Here is a 21,905-nt window from a genome sequence, read left to right as displayed (position 1 = left end):
GAAGTTCAACTCATGACTCCTACTGACCTCCATCTTCTGCAGATAATGTTCCTCTACCTTAGAAAATGTCTCAGAAATGGTAAAGAAACCCCAGAATTGTTGTTTTCAAATACCTAAGAAGTTTTGAGGCCACTCTACTGAAATAGACCAGGTTTTCCTCGATAACTGCCAGCTGGCATGCAGCTAAATGTAGGTATTTAATTTAGATTCTAATACACCCTTTAGCAACAAAACCTGTGCACAATCTGAAAACTGTGATCACATCTATAGCTTCGATCTGCTTAATTTTGTGGCACCATGAACCCAGATATCTTTATTACCTCAGCTCCAACGTGTGTGAGTGTGAAAATCAAGCTGTGAAAATTTTGTGCTTGTTTGGGTGGATGTTGAACTTGTCCACCTCCTACATGTTGCAGGAGGCGGCCGTAGCTTGCTGTGAAACGCTCGCTAAGTTTTGTCTTTTTGTTACTCACTTCATTTGGCTTGAAAAATGCAGGGAAACATTTGTTCTGGCTTCCTCTGCATGACAAAGATTCAACAAAACAGGGATTTGGCAGTCATGCATCTCGAATTTCCTACCTTGTTCTGTATTTTGTTGATCTGCATTTAGCATGGCCTGCAGGTCCAGAAAGCAACATGACAGGTGAGCTGCTGCTGTGACAAGCCTTTCCACCTTATAACCCCAACACCACACCCCACCCTTTAGAGGTTAAAGGTGTGGAGACATTAGAATGCAGTGCAGTGTTTGAATGGATTTTAAATGGATAATGAAAAATAAAAAATAGATGACAGATGCAGTGCTTCACATAAGGGAGTGCACCTGTCTGTTGTAGCTGTCAGAGACACTAACAGAGGAGCTCCAGGAGAAAAGAATAGCTGCTGTGTTCTTCAGTGATTTAAGTGTCTTATGTTGGTGCCCAAAGACACAGGAATGTCTCACAAAAGTGCAGTGATGCGTGAAATGACAAAGGAAATCTATGTTCTAGGCCCAGAATGTGAATAAGTCGGTGTGCATTGAAAATGTGGCATTTCACTCAAATGAACCTGCAGGAGACATTGGCAAGTGAATCCAGCAGTGACAAACCCATTAGTAGACAGGATAATTAAGTCTAGAGTTTTAAAACATGAAGAAAAATGCAAGAGGTAAGTTTAAAAGCTGGTAAAGCCTTCTGAAGACTTTAAAATATTTCATATAAGTCCCCCAAACAGCGATTGTCTAGTTATATCACTGTAACTGAACTACAGTTGGCACAGCAGACCTGATCAGCTTTGGATTTTATAACATGCTGCAGCCAACTCAGTCGCCAGAAAAAGCTGAATGTTGGCATTGTATGTTCCTGCAAACCATGGATACATTATATTTATGTGGTGGATACTTTGAAACTTTATATTTCTTTGTGTTTCAACAATGCAATGGTTAACGTGGTTTGGTTTAGGCACAAAAAGCATTTGGTTATGGTTCGGAAAGGATTGTGTTTTGGCATAAAATGCCTGTTTTTGTGGTATTTTACCTGCAGTAAATGCAAGGATATTTTGGTAAAAAAACAACTACTTTTCATGGCACTGTCCCCCGCTATAAAAACAGTAACGGGTCACTAAAAAGCACCCAAGCTTGGTGGCTAAAATGCTAAAACCAGCCAATTTCGTTGTATGTTGTTCTCAAACAGTGGCCTACAGTGTCTGCAGCTTGGCAGCTGCCTCGCCTATAGTGTCACTATCCACCATCCCTTCCAACTTCCAATGATAAAGTCAGCTCATATACTACTTCAGAAACACTGATACATAAGAAACATACAAATGTGATATATCTGTGGTTTGCAGAATCATTCAATTTTTGAACTCTCTCTAATATTTTGTGTTGACTCACTTCATATGCGTGAATGAACTCTCATTATACATATGTGAAATTGCTGAATCGATGAATGAACTTCTGTGGGTATGTCCTTGGCAACATACGTCTCCGGAGGATCTCAGTGCTCATTGGCTGTTGCTGCACAAATTGGTTACTGAATTTCAGACTTTTCAAGTCTCGCAAATGAGTGTATGACACGAAATTGTGCTACTTTTTTTTGCATATTTTGTGTCATTCATATCGTGTCCATTGCACCATCCAGTGGGGATTAGCAACTTATCGCATCTATACATTGACTTTACATGTAATTCAAATATTTCAGGCGCAAATAAAACAATTCGTGCTTGCTGTTTGTGTCATCCTCTTTAATAAAATGGATAACACAATGCCATAGACTTACATTGGGAAGGAGACAATCCATTCAGTCCAGTAACATTTCTAAAGCCTAGATGAGCCACACGATTAAACCATTTTATCCCTACTGAAGTTAAACTGGAAATAAGCCTTTCATCTGGTGAAAGTTTCTCATATATATCCTCCATGTGCCCAAAGATCGAGGTAATTTTAAGCACTGATTTCGAACTTCATGCCTTATGCACCACTGAGCAACTTCCATAAGAATAACAGGGCCCTGCCTTCAACACTGTATCCAGTTCTCTTTATATGTCCATGGTCCGAGTAGATGAGCAGATAAGGGCCATTCAATTTGGCATGTTGTAACTTAAATTGAACTCTTATCTTTTCTCAGTCCTGTATCTAAAAATACACATTTAGCTATTCAAAATATGTAGTAATATCTCAGGCCATTTTTTATTTTTTTTTATTTTTTTTTATAAGGTTTCTAAATGGAAGAAGATTGGATTTTTCTCAGTTCTGTCAACAAAACTCTTCCAACTTTGAAAGTCTCAGGACTGAGTGGAGGACTGAAGGGTTGTATTGAGCTAACACATTTGAATTTCTAATGAGAACATGTATTTTATGTTTAAATTGGAATTGGAGTCATACAATGATACAAATAATAGATATCTGAAGGATTTTAATCAACATATTTTATGGTGAAGTGTAGGTCCTTAGACAGAGTTATGTCAAACTAATTAGCCCTACACTGCAAAACAATAATAATGATGTTTGTTATTTCCATGTCTCCATGCCCTTGGGTGAGGATGCAGAGTTTTTTGTCTGGCATAATATCATGCATGAAGCCATCAAGAGCATTTATAAGGCCTTTTGACCCAACCAGCTCTTGGAGCTAACCTGCTAATGCCAGGTGGCTACAACTGATAAAATTACCTGCCCCCATTATCAGTGAATATTGCATTTGTCCAAGCATGACAGGCATAGCAACAGTCACAAAGGGAAAGGGCTTAGCAAACAGTACTTCCTCTCTTAAGTCTCCTTGTTACAGTTATTCTTAGAGGTTGTGTGAAAAAAAGATGTTTAGGCTAGTTTTAAATGCACACGCAGTAACCAAATCCACAAGCATGTTGTCTTGAAGCTTTGCTAGGTCTGTCAAAGCCCTGTACAGAAATGGAAATATGCACTATCCAAGATAGTAAGTTGTCACGTTTAATTTATTTATAAAACACTTTCAAAAAGCATATTGTTCACAAAGTGAAGACAAAGAGCACATATACAGAGAAAAGCAGCCTATAGTATGACAGAAAGAGATAATGATGGCTAAAAATAGATCTAACACATTTCATGCAAACACACTAACACAGATGCCAAGAAACAGGGCCAGAACTTCAGTGTGCACACATGAGTCTATATGCACGTCTGTGTGTGTGAAGATGAGAGGGACGCCATCACTGTCCAGGGAGTAGACAGCAGACAGTGAGGAGGACTAGCTTGAAAGATGAGATCAGGAATTGAATGGAAGTCGTGGTGAATAAATGGGCATTGAGTCTAGACTTGAGTCAGTGAGGCTTCCTCTTGAGCGCTGAGAGATGGTTGGCAGCTGTTTTCTTTACATGCTGGGAGTGACAAGGAATGTGACACCCAGTGGCTGGAGATTATATGATGACAGGAAGCAAATCACTGGTGAAGGCTGTGTAATACATTGTGAGTTAGAAATAAATTCATGCATTTACAGGGAGCCACTGGAGAGAGAACGAGGCCAGGCTGCAGAGTGATGTGTTCTGGTTTTCTGTATGTAAAGAAAAGGAAATAGTGATTATTAAAGAGATCGGAAAACAAGCCTAGATTAAAGATATATGTTAAGAGCCTTTGAGGTGTCTCTAGAGCATTTAAAAAAGACATGTCTAATATTCTTAGACATGATTAGATTAGATTTTTACTGCTTTGGAGAATAAATTTGTCATCTACCTTGTGTTCATGTCTCATGTTTTTAGCTTAATTCTGTCAGCAACCATCATGTCACACAGCAAATAAAAATGGAAATGACTCTACAACATGGTTCTCCTCTAAGTAAGGCTCCCTGCTGTGGCAATACATTGTAGCAGAATGAAATACTTAGCACAGTGATAAATAACATGCAGGGACCATTGCAAATAATCCCCCAGTGGTTATTAACTTAGAAATAAACACCCTCCAGGGTGCGCACAAACAGAGCAGAACCAAAGCAGGTGGAGACTGGGTGGAGTGGAGCAGCAGTAACAGCAGCAAGCACACGTCAGCATGCAGAGTGAATGTGAATGTGAGGGTCTTTAAATAGGCCGCCAGAGCAGTGCAGCGAGATGTGATTGCTGCGGTTGTGGTTGGTTAACTGTCAGTTGACACAACAGAGGATGACGCCTGACTATGTCATGTTGAGAGTAGTTAATCTATGTAATGCTTCATCGCTGAGGTCACAGCAAAATAAATGTTACGTCATTATAAAGTGGATAATAATAATCATAATAATAATGATGTGAGTGTAAGGAGTAAGAACAACTGAAGACTTGTGAGTGAACCAGAAGGACCTTAAAATACACCTGATATATTTGCTAAATTCAACAGACAATTTATCTTTACACACAGTGTATCACAGTGCATGTTGCCATGGTAACATAAACCTGTCAGAAAGTACTTAAAGGGACAGTTCACAAAAGGCAAAAGGACAAAAGGCTTGTCTTTGTGACAGCGCGAGATGTAAACATTCCGTTCTCCTCGCCTAAGCTGAAACATTAGTTAGCTCCGTGGTACTGGGTGAGCTAACGGTAGATTCAAGCTGCTTTCTGCACAGTAATACGGTTTGTGGGTGTAATTCAGTAGAAAGAAAATAGTTCCTATAGAAACCCCTCACAACAAGGTTTGTGGATAATCTTGAGTGTCTTGATTTCTAGAAAAAGACATTGCTGTTAAGTTTTTCAAATGTATTTTTGGCGCTTTCAGCACCACAAGCTGAGTGCCATCTAGTTCCATTATATTGGAGAGGAGGCAGACATCTCTACAGCCGATATCTCCAACAGTATCATAGGCAACTTGACTTGCTTCAGTTTCTCAAAGATGTTTCACCTCTCATCCAAGAGGCTTCTTCAGTTCTAAAGAATTTGTTGAAGACGTTTCACCTCTCATCCACAAGGCCTCTTCAGAACTGAAGAGGCCTTGTGGATGAGATGTGAAACATATTCAAGAAACTCAAGCAAATCCAGTTGCCTACAATACAGCACTTAAGATTACCATGACCTGGATGACTGTGAACCTTAACCAACATGTCTGACATGGCCTTTTAATGGATAAAAAGGTCTGGGTTGTAGCAAGGAGCAAGACCTTGCTAAGCCTTTAGACCAGTTGAATCAAGAAATAATTTCCAAAACTGATTGGTAGCCAGCCAGGCTAAGGAGGCCTGAGTAATCATACCCAAAAAATAAAAACATTATTGGTAAAAGTCCTTGCTGCAGCATCTTACACAGCTTGGAACAATGCCACCATTTAAGTCAAGTAAAAAAAAGGTGTTGATGGGTGGGTGAAGGTGATGAGACGATCTGTACAATCCTCTATTTCACTGAGTGACAGAACAGATCTAATTTTAGCATTACTACTTAGTTGAGGAAAACATGATGGAAGAAGCTTTTGAAATACAGTTCTTGCAGGACGATGACAGCAGTGATCATAATACTGGTGAGAAATGTGTAGGTGTGCTATAATTACTGGGAGACCAGGGTATTTTGCATTTTTTGTCCATTGTGTCTAAATGGTGTATGCGTGACATCACTGCAAACCATCTTTCAAATGAAACCATCTTTATTAGATTGCTGAATGTGTTTTTTCTACTTTATTGCAACTAATTTTATGTATGAAAATCAGCATGCAGAAATTTAAAATCTGTTTTGGAAAATGGCCAGCATCTATGCAAAGGATGTATTTTTTGTAGCAAACAAGTTATGGTGGTTATGGTTAGGTTAACATCGAAACCACTGGTATGGACCTTTAAGAAGAGTGAAGGGAGTCGGGTCTGTGGTGGAAATGTGAATAACGCGTATCATGATTCAGGAGAACGTAAAGAATGAGTTACATGTGATGATGGTGAAAGAGTTTGAGAAGTTTGTTCCTGGTGGAGGATACTGACCTTGGGGTTAGCGCCTCCAGACTTGAGCTGTAAAGTCGAGGGAGGAGTGGGCGGTGTGCAAAGCATGGCTGAGGAGTTAGACGTCTTTTTGTGCCTGAGCATGCACAGTGAGTCCTCTTTCTCACAAGCTGCTCCAATTTTCATTGTGGGAACCTTTTTTAATGCTGAAGTAGGGATTTCAGGGCGGTGTGGGTGAAAGCTTCGGAATCATGTCAAAAGCTAGACGTGCTTTCTTAGATCAGAATCAAGGCGTGAGATATCCCTGTAGCATTATTGGGATATTTATCCTGATATTAGATTTATTCAAGAGGTTTACCAATTTTTACTAATACTTGCAGAAAATGCTTCTACCACAGACTTCATAACTGTGTCCCTACATCAGGTGCTCCACCACTGTTCCCTATAGGTATCAATTACCAGTATAGAGTATTTCCCCAGTGACTGCATTCCACTTTCAAGGGAATCCCTGCTTCACTTTCATTGAGTAAGAATATCCTTTCATGCACTAAATGCTCCTATCTAGGTTAAGTGGTGTATGATGCCTCGGTAGAAGGCAGAATGCCTGCCAGTGCCTGTTTCTCCTGTTTAACTAGTCACTCCACATTATCTGATTGGCTGACTTTAAATTAATCATTCATTACTAGTGTGTCAGTGTTTGGTGTAGCGTACTTGCAAACTAGGTCATTTGGCACGAACGAATGTGCTCTCAGGCTTCGCAGGGACGGACATCTTGCATAAGCCTGTGAACACATCAACACACTGTTACAAAAGTCTTGCTATTCAGCCATACATCTATGTGTTGCACAGTCATGTTCGACTTGTTACTTTAAAGCACTCACTGTTTCAGTGTTCATGAAAAACACTTGTTTTGTTTGCTGTTAAAAACAGTGTTTCGTGTTACTGCATTAATTATACATAGAAATTCATGAGTGAACTGAACTGAATGTTTAACATCATACACAGTGTATAATGTATGATGTTCCAGTAATGTCATAGGGGCTTTAATATAAATGTACTCTAAGAACTGAGCATATATATTTTTTTAATATGCAGCAACTGATGATTTTTTTTTGTCCATGTTGGGGCAGCAGGTGATGGGCAGGTAGCGTTTAACGGGCCCAGACACACATTAAACCTACATCAAGGAACTAGAGGCAATGAAGGCAGACTGTTAGGCCGCTAAATGTTGTCTGTGCCTTGGCCAAAAAGTTGCACTTGAACACACTGCAAAGACTACCGCCAATGGCCAGCCAGCACGAACATTCTGCACCTGGGTAAGAGCAAATATCTCTCCATACCAGCAGGTGGCGGTAGTCTGTATTTGTCATTCAAAAAAAGGAAACCAGCAGACTGACAGGACAGATTCAAGATGTGAGTTAGCCACTCAATACATTAACAACCCAGTGTAGAAAGAACAAATAATATTCACAGTGTGCTAGTGATCAATAACTCAAACAATTACAAACCATTTCTGCTAAAGAGCTCAATAAAAAATAAATTAAAATAAATAAAAATTTAAATAAATAAAATAAAATAAAATAACTAAATAATTAAATAAAAATAATTGTACCTAAAATAATAAGTTTGTTTCAGTCTGACGCCCTCTTGACTTAATTAATTTTTTTGCTTTCCTCACTTCTGGCGGGCTCTGGCACCAATTCAACATGCTGAATTGGCCGAAAAGCTGTCCACAGAGCCTGTATGTCAGGGACCTCAGACCTCTTTTTTTTTCCTTGTTGCTGAAAACAGCTGCCTGCTGTGGACAAAAACCAAAGAGGGAACTAAAACGGTAAAAGTTAAGGTAGAAAACCAAAACGACATGTTGAAAGATGCTGAAAATCTCGCTAGATCTGAGGGGAACTCTAAAGTTGTTCGATAATTCATATAGGTTTATTACTACTAGTGACCGCTTTCAAATACGAATGACCAGTTATCTATTGTTAATATAAAATATAGATTATAGCTGTTTCAAAAGAAATTAGTGTTAGAGTGTCCCATTAAGTTCTACCTTACCAATTAAATCAGCCTGCATTACCCAATATTTTGATATATTAAAATTAAATATAAATGACTGTGTGATGTGAAAAGAGTCACTCATAATACCAAAGTGACACAAAATGATTACCTGCAGCTCTAATGACTTTGGGATGGCAGTGTTGCTGTGCATCTGATAAAAGTGTCTGACTTTACACCTTAATAAGCCCACTCCAGAGTTGGGTATAACGCGTTAGAGTACTTTGATTACTTTTTGCAGTAACGAGCAACCTAACGCGTTAGTTTGCTGTTTGAGTAATCAAATACTTAAGTACATTTTCAAACAAGACATCAGTTACTTCCGTTACTTTTAGAACGCTGGTCCTTCAGCTCCGAAACAGCAACGGCTGTCGTTTGGTTCTAATAACAGAGATAATGTTAAACCTATCAGTCTGAAAGAAGCCACTGAGCTTGTGGCTCCCTACGTGGTCAGAGAAATGCTGCCGTTGTCTATGGTGGAGTCTAAATAGGTGGAGGAGGACTCGCTGACAGACATATTTCAGACTCAGGACTTGCATTATGCCTGGTACACGCTACACGCTGGTACTCACCAATTATCCCGGTCGTCTTTCACGGCGTGTGTGATGTCATCGGGTTATTCTTGTCCTATTTTTATTACTTTCACTATTATTTGAGTCACTGTGTCTGTTCATGTGCCAGCCGACATGTTGTTGTAGTCACCTAAAAGCGTCAGCAGATGGCAGGAGCTACATTTGAAGTGCCATATGTAAACTGTCAAGCTACTGTATCTTCCACAGGAAGTGCTGACAAATGTTTCAGAATAAAAGCCTATTTAGAAAATGGAGCGATTCTCTCAGCCGAGGTTATAAGGGGCTTTTAATTTGAAACAAGTGTTGAGTTTGAAATGATGGTGCGATATGTTAACTTTACAAAGACAACGGAGCGGATAAAAAGTAAATATATAAACACACAGAGGGATTAATAAATAACGGACCATCTATAATGTAGTTTGTTTCAAATGAAGCTGGGAGCCTCTGCAGTTGTGGTGAGTAAAAGCCCCGCCGCTATTTGTTAATGTTATTACTTTATGTGCGACCGTGAGGATGTAACATTGTTTGCTAGCTTGATGCTAATGACAGTAACGTTAACTCAGCGGGTTGACAAAGTGCCTCTGCTGTTTCACACCATCATTTCCCCCTTTTACTGTGTGGTAACATCCCCAGAGGAAATATTAAAAACGCTGGGGTGTTGTTGTCATACAGTTGTCTAGGCAACAGATCATTCTGTGTTTCTACTGGTCAGAGTGACGGCTGTGATGAGAGAATTGGATCTCAGTGAAGGGCAAGTGGTCCATAACTTTAATTTTGGAGACAAAAAATGTAGGCTTAGCGCCCTGTGGTCCATTGCCCAATAGGAAATGTAGAATACTCAAAAGTACTTGCTTGAGTTACTTTACTCAGGGAGTAACGCAGTAAAGTAACTGGTTACTTTTTTTAGAAAGTAACACAGTAACGTACTTTGATTACTTTTAAAGTAACCCTTACCCAACACTGCTCCTGTATGTGATGGTGGCTGCAAATCTGTCAGCTTGTTTTTAAGATTTTGCCCTCTAGTGGCCAGAAATTCATCAATGCAGCTTTAACTTTTGGGCTGTAAAAGGGGCACTTCATCTTTTAAAAAACAAAAAAATATTGAGAAATGAGCCTGACAATGTCATTAAAGTAATCATTTGTAACAGAAAGTTAGAGAATGGGGGAAGAGAGTTTCAAAACATTGTTTTTACCAACCATGGTGGGTCCGAGGTAAGACGTGAGTGAGCTGCATTATGGGAAGTGATCTAGTGGCTTGACCCATACTTGTGATTAAAAGTCAGGATATCTTGGCCTCTGCTGTGATGATTTTGACCATGTTAAAAAAAAGATCTGTATCTTGTGAGTCTCCAACTTTATGGAAGTGCCATACTAAATTGCTTGTAGTGCACCTTTAATCTAGCCTTTGCAAGAAGGCCTGTATTTACAAGTTAACCCTCGCCATTTAGTTCACTGTTATTTATATTATATAGATAGCAGTTCAGTTTTTAAAGGCCTCTTAAAACATTTCGAGGTATCTCTGTGATAAATTTCCATGAAGTCTCCATTTGCAAAGCTTATGTTCCACAGTGTGAGAGTCAAGTGCCCTCTGTCGGACAGTTGCCACTGTGCATTGTGTCCTTAGTGAGCGAGATATTCCCGTGGTGTCAGCAGGAGCCATGTTTTCCACATCTGTAGGAAACATGACGCGATTATCATCTCCATGCTATAATTACAGTCTTCCCTCTGAGTGAAGCGATCACAGGCATCTCTGGAGAAAATTCAGCCACATTCCTTGCTTGTACATCCTCCTCCTCCTCCTCCTCCTTCTCCCCCATCCACAACACAGGCATCGGGGCTGGCATGCAAATTAAATTACGGAAGATATGGAGCTCCATAGGGTACTGAGAGTGCACTCAATTCCACTAAATTCCAGTGCCTGGTTTAATGTGTGTGTTTGTGTGTATGGTGAAAGAGAGAGAATTAGTCCTCCCATAACTGCTGGAAACGCAGGCGATACAACTACAGAGCTATAAAAAAAAAAGAGGGAATAAAAAATCTTTTGGGATTAGTCCTTGGAATTGACACCCCCTCCCCCCTTCCCACTGCTGAAAAGGACTTTCCTCTTGCCAAGTGGCAGTGTGTATCAAGGCCTTCATAGCAGCAAATGAGCTATGTTTCTCTGTTCTGTTGCCATGGGTAACACATCTTTTTCTTCTCATGTCTAATCTTGGCTTCTCTTTGAGATATCTTCTTTTTGGAAGGTCTGCCTGCTACTGCAGCATTGGCACTGTTTCATGGCCTTGTCAGCTATTAGGCTTTGCTTGGCGGAGAGGAAATCATACTGCCTACTTTTCTATGTATGTATGGATTATTTGATCAAATATGAACTGTTAACAGCTAAAGTAGGCTGTATAATCTATGTCTAAGACTGCTTTGGCATCTTAAAGCTGCATTCTCTGCAAGCTTCACATAAAAATATAATGTTCTGCACACAGTGTGAAGCACAGAGAGAGGTGTGGGGTTGCACTTGTGTTGTTTAATATGTCAATTTCCAACACTTTACTCATGCACTCAGCTATCACTGATAGCCAACTTTTTTTTCCTGACTGTGAAGAGGGAGTTACCTTTAATTTCTTATTTATTGCAATGGATCAGTTTTAAATGACAGGGATCCTGAATTATGTGTACAATAATTTCGGTTTTAATTTTAACAAATCAGTGTGGTTCAGGTTAATTTAACAACAGTGAGGTTGATAAGCACTTTGCAACATCTCATTAAGTTTATGAATACTAGATTAACAAAGTGTTTTTTTACTCTTCTTCTCATGAAATACAATTTGTTACAGCAGTGGAGCAGTAAATATGTGTGTGTGTGTGTGTGTGTGTGTGTGTGTGTGTGTGTGTGTAGCTTAATTTCTTGTCCAAGGAAAAGTAATGTTTGTGCATAAATACAGTGGGTGTCTACTAGTCATAGTCAGGGTATATGGTGAGGGTGGATGTCGGCGGTGGGGCCTGTAAATGTTCACATACAAACTTACATAAGAAATACTCTTACATTCACTATAGATATGTTTAATCAAACTTACTCTAGTATAAGTACCCTACAGCGATTAATGCTATGATGTAATAGATTAGCTTGTTTGAATTCCATGCATGTTTTGAGACAAGCCTTTAGCTGTGCTAATAGTACTTGAAGCCAGCATCCTTAATTTTTGACAGTGTGCTATAATGTTATCGCTCAGGGATTTGCAACCTCATGAACTACAGGTCAACTTTTTTTTTTTACCAGTGCTAAAAAAGTCTAACGTTGTTTGGATAAAGCATGAGATCTTTTTTGTTTAACCAGAAACAGCCATTACCAAACTCACCAGACTCCATTTAAATAAACACTTACTTTAGTGTGTATAGAGCCAGAATATTTTTACATCTCAGTGAGTGAATTAGGGGTTTATTTCAACAAAACTAGAGTTAGTACTGTAGTATTGTGTTAGTACAACAATGGAAAGATGAATTAAGATGGTTTCTGTGAGTTTTATTTTGTTTCCATTGATGTTGAAGTCTGTTTCACAGTGATAAAATCACTGTTTATTTAAACGGAGTCTGGTGGGTTTGACAATTGCAATTCTGGGTCTGTTTCTGGTTGAACAAAAACGATCTTACTCTTAAAAAAGAAGGTCTGTCTCTGTAGGGATCATTATCATTATCTTGTTGGACATTTAAAATAAATATTTGAGCCTGTCAATTGCAAAACAAGCATTATTAATGGATGTAAAGTGATGGTACAAACATGCCCTGAGTGCTTAAATTGCATCCTGGCCACTGCTCTTGCTTAATACTGGACCAATTTCAAAAAATGTTGTTCCTATTAGTCACTTAGAAACAAAAACATGAGAAAATGGGGTCAAGGTTAAAAATTACCCTTTAACTCTGTATTTTATGTTTATTTGAGGTGCAGAACGCCACACAGCAACTCTTCAGCATGGTAGCAAATACTTTGTTTTCTGTATCTATTCTTTTTAATTTAGTACTCTAGTATAGGACCATAATACAGTATTTTCATGATAATGTTATATTTCCAGTCAAATTAAACCAATGCCATGACCTTTTAGCTTTGAAAGATAAAAGCAGATTTGCTGTAACAAGGTCTGATAACCTCCACCTCAGGTGTTATGAACAGGTTACAAACCAGTGTTAATGTAAAAGTGTGGCCAAAAGAAGGCTTCTTGTGGAACGCACAATTATTAAAAAATCTCAATGAACATCAGTAACCTCGGTGTCGATTGCAAGCAAAATGAATTTCAGTCATCTGATACCTACACAAGCAGAGATTGCTGTGTATATGAGTGCAGTAATTTAATTCATTGGTTAATTAAAAGTACTCAAATATTATATTATAAATGAAAGTAAATGTAGCTGCAGTGGAGGTGCTTTAAAGGGACTCTGATTCTTGTCTCCACAGGTGAATACACGGTGATGACAGCTCATTTCCATCTGAAGAGGAAGATTGGCTACTTTGTCATCCAGACGTACCTCCCATGCATCATGACAGTCATTCTTTCCCAAGTGTCATTCTGGTTGAACAGAGAATCAGTGCCGGCCAGGACTGTGTTTGGTAAGTGTCTGCTTTTGTCAGTGACCATATCATTTTCAAACAAAGATACTAGAGAATGATTGATTATTAAAGGTTAAAAAAAAAGCTGGTAGCCAATAATTCGGCTGATATTTCTGTTAGCCTACTTGTATTTGAAGTATGTATTTAAGTTACTTTGTAACAAGATTAGAGCTGCCCCCGTAAAGCCAAAGATTTGAATCAGTTGGAGACTCCCTGGTCGGCCAACATTCTTCATGTGGAGCAAGCCTCTGGTGATGGTTTGGTTTAACAGATTTAGCTGCAGAGTGAGCGCTCCTCACTTTCACTCTGTTCTCCAGAACAGATGGAGAGCTGTCCTGAGGAGAAGAGGCTTTGCCTGGTCAGGCTCTGGGATGACATTATTCTCTGCCTTCTGCTTAGAGGTGGTGAATTTACAGCCCACAGCAACTTATTATGTAGTCTCTGGCTTTGGTTTTATATCTAGTGTCTGCAAAAAATGTTGCACATTTCTGATTCATGGCTAGTGTAGTTAGCCTACAGTAGCTTGGTGGGCTAACTTGTTTACCACAGCATATGAATATCACTGTCAGCCTAAAACTCCCACCAAACCACATTCAAACTCTTTCTGGAAAAAACAAGGAACGGATAGTCAAATATTCGTTCATAATAACCAAATCTGATTCCACTGATATAAGTCTGAGTCAGGTACAGCCCAAAACAAGATGCTTTATAGTGGAGTAATATTGGATTTTCAAAAAACTCAAAATGCTCTCCCAGTGATTCATAAAGAATCTAAAAAAAAAAGTCAAACCGAGTTTAAGGCTGGATCGTGCATAAACACTAGAGCTTTTAATTTGAAACAGGAAGCGCCAACATTCACTCAGTCACAGACTTTTGCCCTGCTGCTGCGGTCCAACCTGGCATTATTGTGATTAAGCTTTGTCAATTCTGGATCTTACGCACATGATGGCATAAGGCTTTCTCTCTAGTTTTGTCAAAACCACCTTTGTCAGCACCAGGGACTGAATACAGAAAATGATTGAAAGTTGCTGACAAATGGTGGGAACAGGAGAAAACAGGATAAAGAGCAAAGAGGAGACATTGCTGAGAGGCTTCAGTGTTTTTTTCAATACAGTTGGACAGGCTACTGTTGGTGTTTGTAAGCCAAGTGGAACTAATAACAGTGACCTAAGACTGGTTGGCTCAAAGAAAGAGAAACAAGATACAGAAGTCGAGAATAAACTGTGTCCTTTGGCCAAAGATAGCAAACCTGCTGAGCAGTTAAAGCATTACTGAAGGTCAGTGGTTTTGAGGGAAGAGTAGGGTAATAGTGACCTTATACTGTAAAGGTACAGAGGACAGTAGTGACTAATACTTACTCTGAAAAGGGTAAAACAGTAGTTACAGTGTTATATATATGTGTGTGTTATATAAAACAATTCTTCAAAGAAACAGACCATCAAAAGAAATTTTCTTTTTGTGTATTTCCAGGTGTAACCACTGTTCTCACTATGACAACACTGAGTATCAGTGCGAGGAACTCCCTTCCCAAGGTTGCCTACGCCACTGCCATGGACTGGTTCATTGCTGTCTGCTACGCTTTTGTCTTCTCCGCTTTGATTGAGTTTGCCACCGTCAATTACTTCACAAAGCGTGGCTGGGCTTGGGATGGAAAGAGTGTTGTGACTGACAAGGTAATGAGGAGAAGAGTGTTTTTTTGACAGGCTCCATTTTCAAAGAGAATTCATTAGCAGTGTAACTGTATGTTGAAGAAGTCATTGCACACACAGAAGATTGGAGCTTCGAAAACATTTGTCAGAGGCAGAGGGAGGCAGCATCAATGGCTGTGTTAAGCCTCCACAAGGGGAGCTAACGTGTTGTGACTGTTTGTTACAGCTAATTAGCTGACAAATGACAAAGTCTGGTTAAGATATCAATGAAGAATAAAAATTAAATGACTTGATATAGACAAGACATGCATATATGCAAATGTTGAAACCAAGCAGAAAACAAAGATCTAAACATTTATCCACATGCGTTTCCAAGTGGTATTATTGTTGGTGTTGCTGTTGTAAAGACAACCAGACCGCTCTCTGTTTTACTCTGAGCCTAGCAACCAGGCCCACATTTGGCCTGCAGCAGGGCAGTTTTTTGGGGGCACAAAAGGCCACATGCCTTCAAGGCCATAAGTTGGAAAACACCATTTTGATTTCACTTCTTCTTCTAGAGAAATAAAAACATAATTTTTTTTTACAACCATTCCAAAGTTGTCAAATACCACTGCTTGGTCAGTGATTTCCAAGTCAGACACTGATGAAATATTCTTTCACAGTGAGTGGCATCAGTTTGTAACGCCATCAGAAGGGGTCAGTTTGAAATGCTGCTGGACAACGATGGAATTCAAGGAGCTGGAAAGTCCTTATAGGGTGGGAGGGAATGGTTGTGGATGGGTGCAACAAACACCAGACTTTCACCCAGGAGCCCGGTGTTTGCTTCCCATATGACTGTAGAGCCAAACCATGATGTTTATTTCACAACCTAACCGCCTGCTTTTGAGGCACAGGGAAATTGAGTTTCTTGAAGACATTCAGCCTCTCATCCAAGAGGCTTCTAGAGAGGCAAAACGTCTTCAAGAAACACAAGCAAGTCCAGTCGCCCTACGATACAGCCTTCATGATTACCATGACCTGGATGACTGAGAATCCTCACCGACATGTAAATTCATGGTATTTTACCAACATTGTACATTTATTTTGAAAAATATTGCATGCACATCCACATCCAAAGCACATTTCACAATACACTTTTCCAGGCGTGGAGAAGTCATGGAAATAGTAAAAATCATTGAAAGTTTTGGAAAAGTCATGGAATTTTGTTGTGTGTAATTCAGTTACTTGTTGCATTATTCTTACATGGTTTACCTTCCATGTCATGTAACATAACAGCTAATGTATTTTCTGTAGGCTAGCTCATATGCGTCAATGTGTGGCGACATTTTGTTCACATCATGTACATTTCATTTTCTCCCTATGTCTGTCCCTCCATGTATGCCAGCTTGCTGCAATTATGTTTGAATATAGTTTGGATCTCAAATATTTGAATAACACCAGGCAAGTGGGGCATGAAAAATAATGCACAGTATGACTTAACGTTTCCATAACTGTACCCCACTACTATTTTAAGATTGTACTGCATTTTGAGATGGAGCAAGTAGTATGGCCAGCCTAGGTCATTCTACTGTCACTCAGAGCGCCCATGGTCATTTTGGTTTGTTGTAACTGGTTTGTCTGAAAGTAGAGTGTGATAGTTCGAAGGTGCAGAGCTTTCTTTGTTTGATCCAATTGGCCAACCAAGCTTTCAGCTGCCACTCCCCTACTGTGGGAGCTCTACTGCTCAGAATCCACAGACCACCTCAGACCTCCAGTGCCTGGACTGCTCCACAATGCAGTAATTTACACTTGGTGTACAGGCATAGTGTTTAGAGCTGTTAATGTTATACACTGTGTATGGTACTGGAAAATGTATCATAGGTCCTTGAAAAGTCATGGAAAAAAATTGAAATTTTGTCCATGAAAATGTGTGGAAACCCTGAGTGCACTCTGGCACTAGGAGTGACAGGAGTTACTGTTGACCAATCAAGTACATGTAGCCTGCTAACATTTCATTGCTGGGGCGGACTTGACAGGAGGAGGCAGAGAGGCAGGGCAGGGAAAAAAGAAGACAGGCAGAGAGGGGGCACCGAGGCCACAGTGGCTGATGGGCATGCGATTTTCAGAAGGGCATTGAGGCCAGACAGGGGGGCAACAATGGCCAAAGAACTTACACTGATACTCATACCACCAGCTACTGGGGAAAATGAAAGCACTGTCCTCCTTGTGTTTTGGTTGCGCAATGGTTGCACTTCCTTTGTGCTGTTAAATTGAGCCATCATTTTCCCGGGAGATCGCACACAGTGGCGGACAGAATTGCTCAGTGAAATCAAGGCTTTATAGGGAATCAATCTAAATGCAGATGGTGTCATTATTCCATAGTCATTACATTGTGCAATCAACATTTCCTTTTGAATGCTAAGTTAAAGCAATATAAGCGGCTTGGAGCCAGGGTTGGAAATGAACTTTTTTGTCCACCTGCTACAATGGCTGGTGGATTCCAAAGTCTGTCAGCTACTTATTATATTGCCATTGCTTTGTCTGCTTTAGTTATTTTGGAAACTAAGATTAATGATGCAAGTTACAATTAGCTAATAAATGATGATGTCTAATTATATTATCATCATAATAATTAATATTATTAGGCCTATTCTTATTTTTTAAATAAATATACAACCTATTTAGATCCAGGGCTGTTCATAAAACTTTCAGGGCTGAAGCCTCGGACATCCAGGCCTAACGACGTCACTGCTCGTGAGTGAAGAAAATCAAGCAGCCACTTGTATTTATTACCAGCAGTTGGCTGGTGGCTGGTGCTAATGTCCAACTCTGCTTGGATCGAAGAAAAACTAATTTAAATTTTGTGAAAGCCATACCTCTATAAGTATCAATGAAGAATAATCATTAATCACGTATCATCTTTTTTTGTGATGACCTTCAGCAACTGAGGCCACACTTGAAATCTTTGTATTTCTCCAATCAAAGAGAATAGTTATATCTAACCTAAATGAACCAGTGTCGTTGTGAAAAGTTCATACAAATGCAGTCAGGTCCATAATTATTTGGACATTGATACAGTTGTCGTCATTTTGGCTCTGTACACCACCACAATGGGTTTTAAATGAAACAATGAATACCTGCTTAAAGTGCAGACTCTCAGCTTTCATTTAAGGCTTTTTTCAAAAATGTAGTATGAACCGTGTAGGAATGACAACCATTTCTTCACACAGTCCCCCAACTTTAAGGGCTCATAAGTATTTGGACAAACTAACATAATCATCAATTAAACAGTCAGTTTTAATACTTGGTTGCAAATCCTTTACAGTCAATGACTGCCTGAAGTGTTGGACACATAGGCATCATCAGATGCTGGGCTTCTTCCCTGGTGATGCTCTGCCAGCCCTTTACTGTAGCCGTCTGCACTTCCTGCTTGTGTTTTGGGTGTTTTGCCCTCAGTTTTGGCTTCAGCAAGAGAAACGCATGCTCAATTGGATTCAGGTCAGATGATATGACTTGGCCATTGCAGAACATTCCACTTCTTTGCCTTAAAAATGTCTTTGGTTGCTTTTGCAATATGCTTCAGGTCAATGTCCAACTGCACTGTGAAGCATCGTCCAATGAGTTTTGAAGCATTTGGTTGAATCTGAGCAGATAATGTAGCCCCAAACACTTCACTACACAAAACTATGACAGTTACGGTGCCTGCTTGTCAAATTGTTGACATATTTGGCCTTTGTGCAGATCCATTCCTGCAAGATATCCATTGCCACCTCCCTCATTTACATGTTTCAAATCAACTCGGAGATGGTGACAAGTGACGGGTTTCAGACTTGCTTCTGTCTCTTAGAGTGTTTATGTCTAATTTTTGTGTTCTTTCAACAGAAAAAAGAGAGGGCATCTGTCGTCAAGAAGAATAATGCCTACGCTGTAGCAGTGGCCAATTACGCACCGAACATCACCAAGGACTCCAGCACACTTCCAACTATTGCCAAAGGTGGAGCTTCGGATCCTAACAAGCCCAAAGCAGATGGCAAAGCCCCGGACAGCAAGAAGACATTCAACAGCGTCAGCAAAATTGACAGGATGTCAAGGATTTTGTTTCCAGTTCTCTTTGGGACCTTCAACCTCGTCTACTGGGCCACCTACTTAAACAGAGAACCCATTATAAAAGACATGGTCCACTCTAATTAGAGGCCAGTTTTTAATGGGTTCTGGTCTGGGGACTAAGAGACGAACCAAATACCTCCAGCAACTGTGTACACATACCTTTGCAGAGTGAAGTCCTGGATTGCAGTGTGATCCTCTATCTCCGCCTGTTTTCTACACCGTCTGCAGCACTTTTGAAAAGCCCGGCTTTTGTAAATGTGTATGTATATTTATATTCATGGTTTCATGGTGACATATTGTGTGATTACTTCAATTAGAGTGCATATTTCCTTGAAAGTATGTTTCCAGTTACAGTATGTGGCCACTGTACATACAAATCAAATGAAGAGTAAACACATGAACACATACATTTTATTTAAGATTTCTTCTAAATGTGTTGAATTTTGCTGGTAATGCCCACTCTCTTGATATTACAGTAAATATTTTTGTTTTGAGTGAAAGGGACTGATTTTACCATATTTCCTACTTTTTTGCCATCTAAGAGTGGCCTGACTCTTTTTTGTTTTCTGTCCAAGCCAATGCAAAAACACACTTGTATAATATTGTTACAGTGTAAAAGTTGTTTTATTATCTGTGACTGCAGGTATGGGGCTGCAATCAAACACTGACCTCCAAAGTTACTGAAAAACACCATGCCAAAAAGGTGGTCAAAAATACAGAGAAAGCTGCAACATTAGTGTTCTTGTGCATGGAATAGCCTACCGTTTATTGCTGCCACTTTCAAGTCTGCACTGCTATAATTTGGAATTCACCATTCCTAAGTCCCACCCCCCGCAGTTACTGTTGCTAGGTTGGGCAAGCTTGACAAAAAGAAACATGGTGACAGCCTTTTTGTTTAGCCAGGTACTGCAATGTTTATTAGATGCTTTCTGGGAGTCAGGCAATACAGCTTCTAGAAGCTGACAGCAAAGACTACAGTATGCAATGGAATAACATATTTATGATGTTAACTTTTACAAACAAAGCAAAACAAGGTAAAACTGAGGCTTCTAGTCTCACTGAAAAAAGGAGAAGTAAAGACCGAGAATGACAAGACTATCAGCCAACATTGCTCCTGCACTGCCGGTTATGTGTCCCTTCTTCCCCTTCTGGGGATCAGTAAAGTACTCAATGTATTTATTACTGAATATGGACCATGGCGTTGACCTAACATTGGTCTCTCTTTACTGTAGAGAGACCACTGCAGCTGGCTATGGAGAGCTATGGTGGTAGCTATTCGTAAACTAGACTGATTGTAAGGAAGATTGTGCAGATTCTGCAACCACATCAGATTTGGTTTTCTTTTCAACATTTTTAACTAACACATAGCACATTGAAGAGTAACAGGAAATGGGAAAGTTGACCACGGCTTTGCGGGGTACCCAGCTTGCTCAACTGTTGTTGGAGCGCAGAGTGGAAAAAAGGGCGGGACTTAGGAAGGGTCAATTAAGGGTCAAATATTTTTTGAAAAACTAATGCGAATACATTTTACGTACATTGAGAAGTAGAGAAAGAAACAAGAAAAAGAATTACAAAAGAGGCACAAAGTTTGTGTTTAGGTGTTAAATGATAAGCACTTAAATAATGAATGGTTAACTTACTGAATTAGACAAAGCTTTGAAAGGTATATTTAAACATGTATGCTGTCATGTTTTGTTAGCGTGGACAGTTTACAAAAAAAATATCTATTTGTAATACTTAAACGTTGATTGAAAAAAAATAAGCTTGTAAATGTATTTAATTTGATTAATACTATCTTTATCTTAATCTTAATACTATTGGCAGTATCTGTCTTAATAACAGAATGGAAATCTATGAAGGTAATAGATGTATGAGGGATTTGATAGTCAATAGAAATTAAAATAATGCACAATTTAATATGTTTGCAAATGCATTTATCATTGATGGCCAAATTGACCCTTCGCTAAGTCCTGCCCCCTACGCAGACTGGCCAGTCATAGCGTAGCATCGGGCCAGCTCTGACCAGGGTCCAACAACAACACAGCTGTGCTCCATTGACTCACATGTAATCATTTCAGATTTCCTTCATTTTCAGGCTGGTTTTATTGATTTTGAGCTAAATGTTGTGCCTGGGGCACGTTTATTAATGAAACTCTTTGCCTGAAGAGATCGGATGGAGATATATATTTCTTCCCTGTTCCAAAACCAAAATCCAACCCTGAAAAGTGTAGGGTTAGCCAGCTAGCTAAGTACTACAGGTATAGCCTACTGAATGTATACACATGCCACTTCTGCTTTTTAATGATTATAACACTGAATAAAGACCTACCCTGCTGTACAGGAACTGGTGAAGGGAAGCAGGGAAACTTTGCCAGTATTGAACCAGCTGTGCGTCATCGCAGTGTGTGCAGATGAACGGTGTTTGGCTTCCCCTGGAGCTCCCCACCCATCCGGCGGCAGAGGTCTTGGCCAAACAGCGTTCATCTTCACACACTGTGATGACACATAGCTGGTTTAACATCAGTGAATTTTCCCTTTATATTCATTGTCTTCTGCCTCAATCGCGAGTGATGTGGTGGTTCACTTTTACACTGTGATCTGTAGCCTATAGTTCGGCTTTAGCTTCTAA

The 21,905-nt window shown here is 39.6% G+C and overlaps 1 protein-coding gene across 3 annotated transcripts in view; it reads left to right on the top strand.

The window, feature by feature from the left end:
- gabra2b (gamma-aminobutyric acid type A receptor subunit alpha2b) overlaps positions 1 to 20,852 on the top strand; it is a 48,122-nt gene extending 27,270 nt beyond the window's left edge. For all 3 annotated transcript variants that reach the window (XM_033633644.2, XM_033633643.2, XM_033633645.2), the window contains exons 8-10: positions 13,389 to 13,541; positions 15,012 to 15,214; positions 19,052 to 20,852. In XM_033633644.2, the coding sequence (XP_033489535.2) occupies positions 13,389 to 13,541; positions 15,012 to 15,214; positions 19,052 to 19,360 (665 nt within the window). In that variant the 3' untranslated portion in view covers positions 19,361 to 20,852. The remainder of the gene's footprint in view (positions 1 to 13,388; positions 13,542 to 15,011; positions 15,215 to 19,051) is intronic.
- Positions 20,853 to 21,905: the final 1,053 nt, after the last annotated feature.

The sequence above is a fragment of the Epinephelus lanceolatus genome, chromosome 7 (genome assembly GCF_041903045.1).
Source record: "Epinephelus lanceolatus isolate andai-2023 chromosome 7, ASM4190304v1, whole genome shotgun sequence".
Taxonomy (NCBI): Eukaryota; Metazoa; Chordata; class Actinopteri; order Perciformes; family Serranidae; genus Epinephelus; species Epinephelus lanceolatus.
This window is presented reverse-complemented; position numbering and strand designations above follow the sequence as displayed.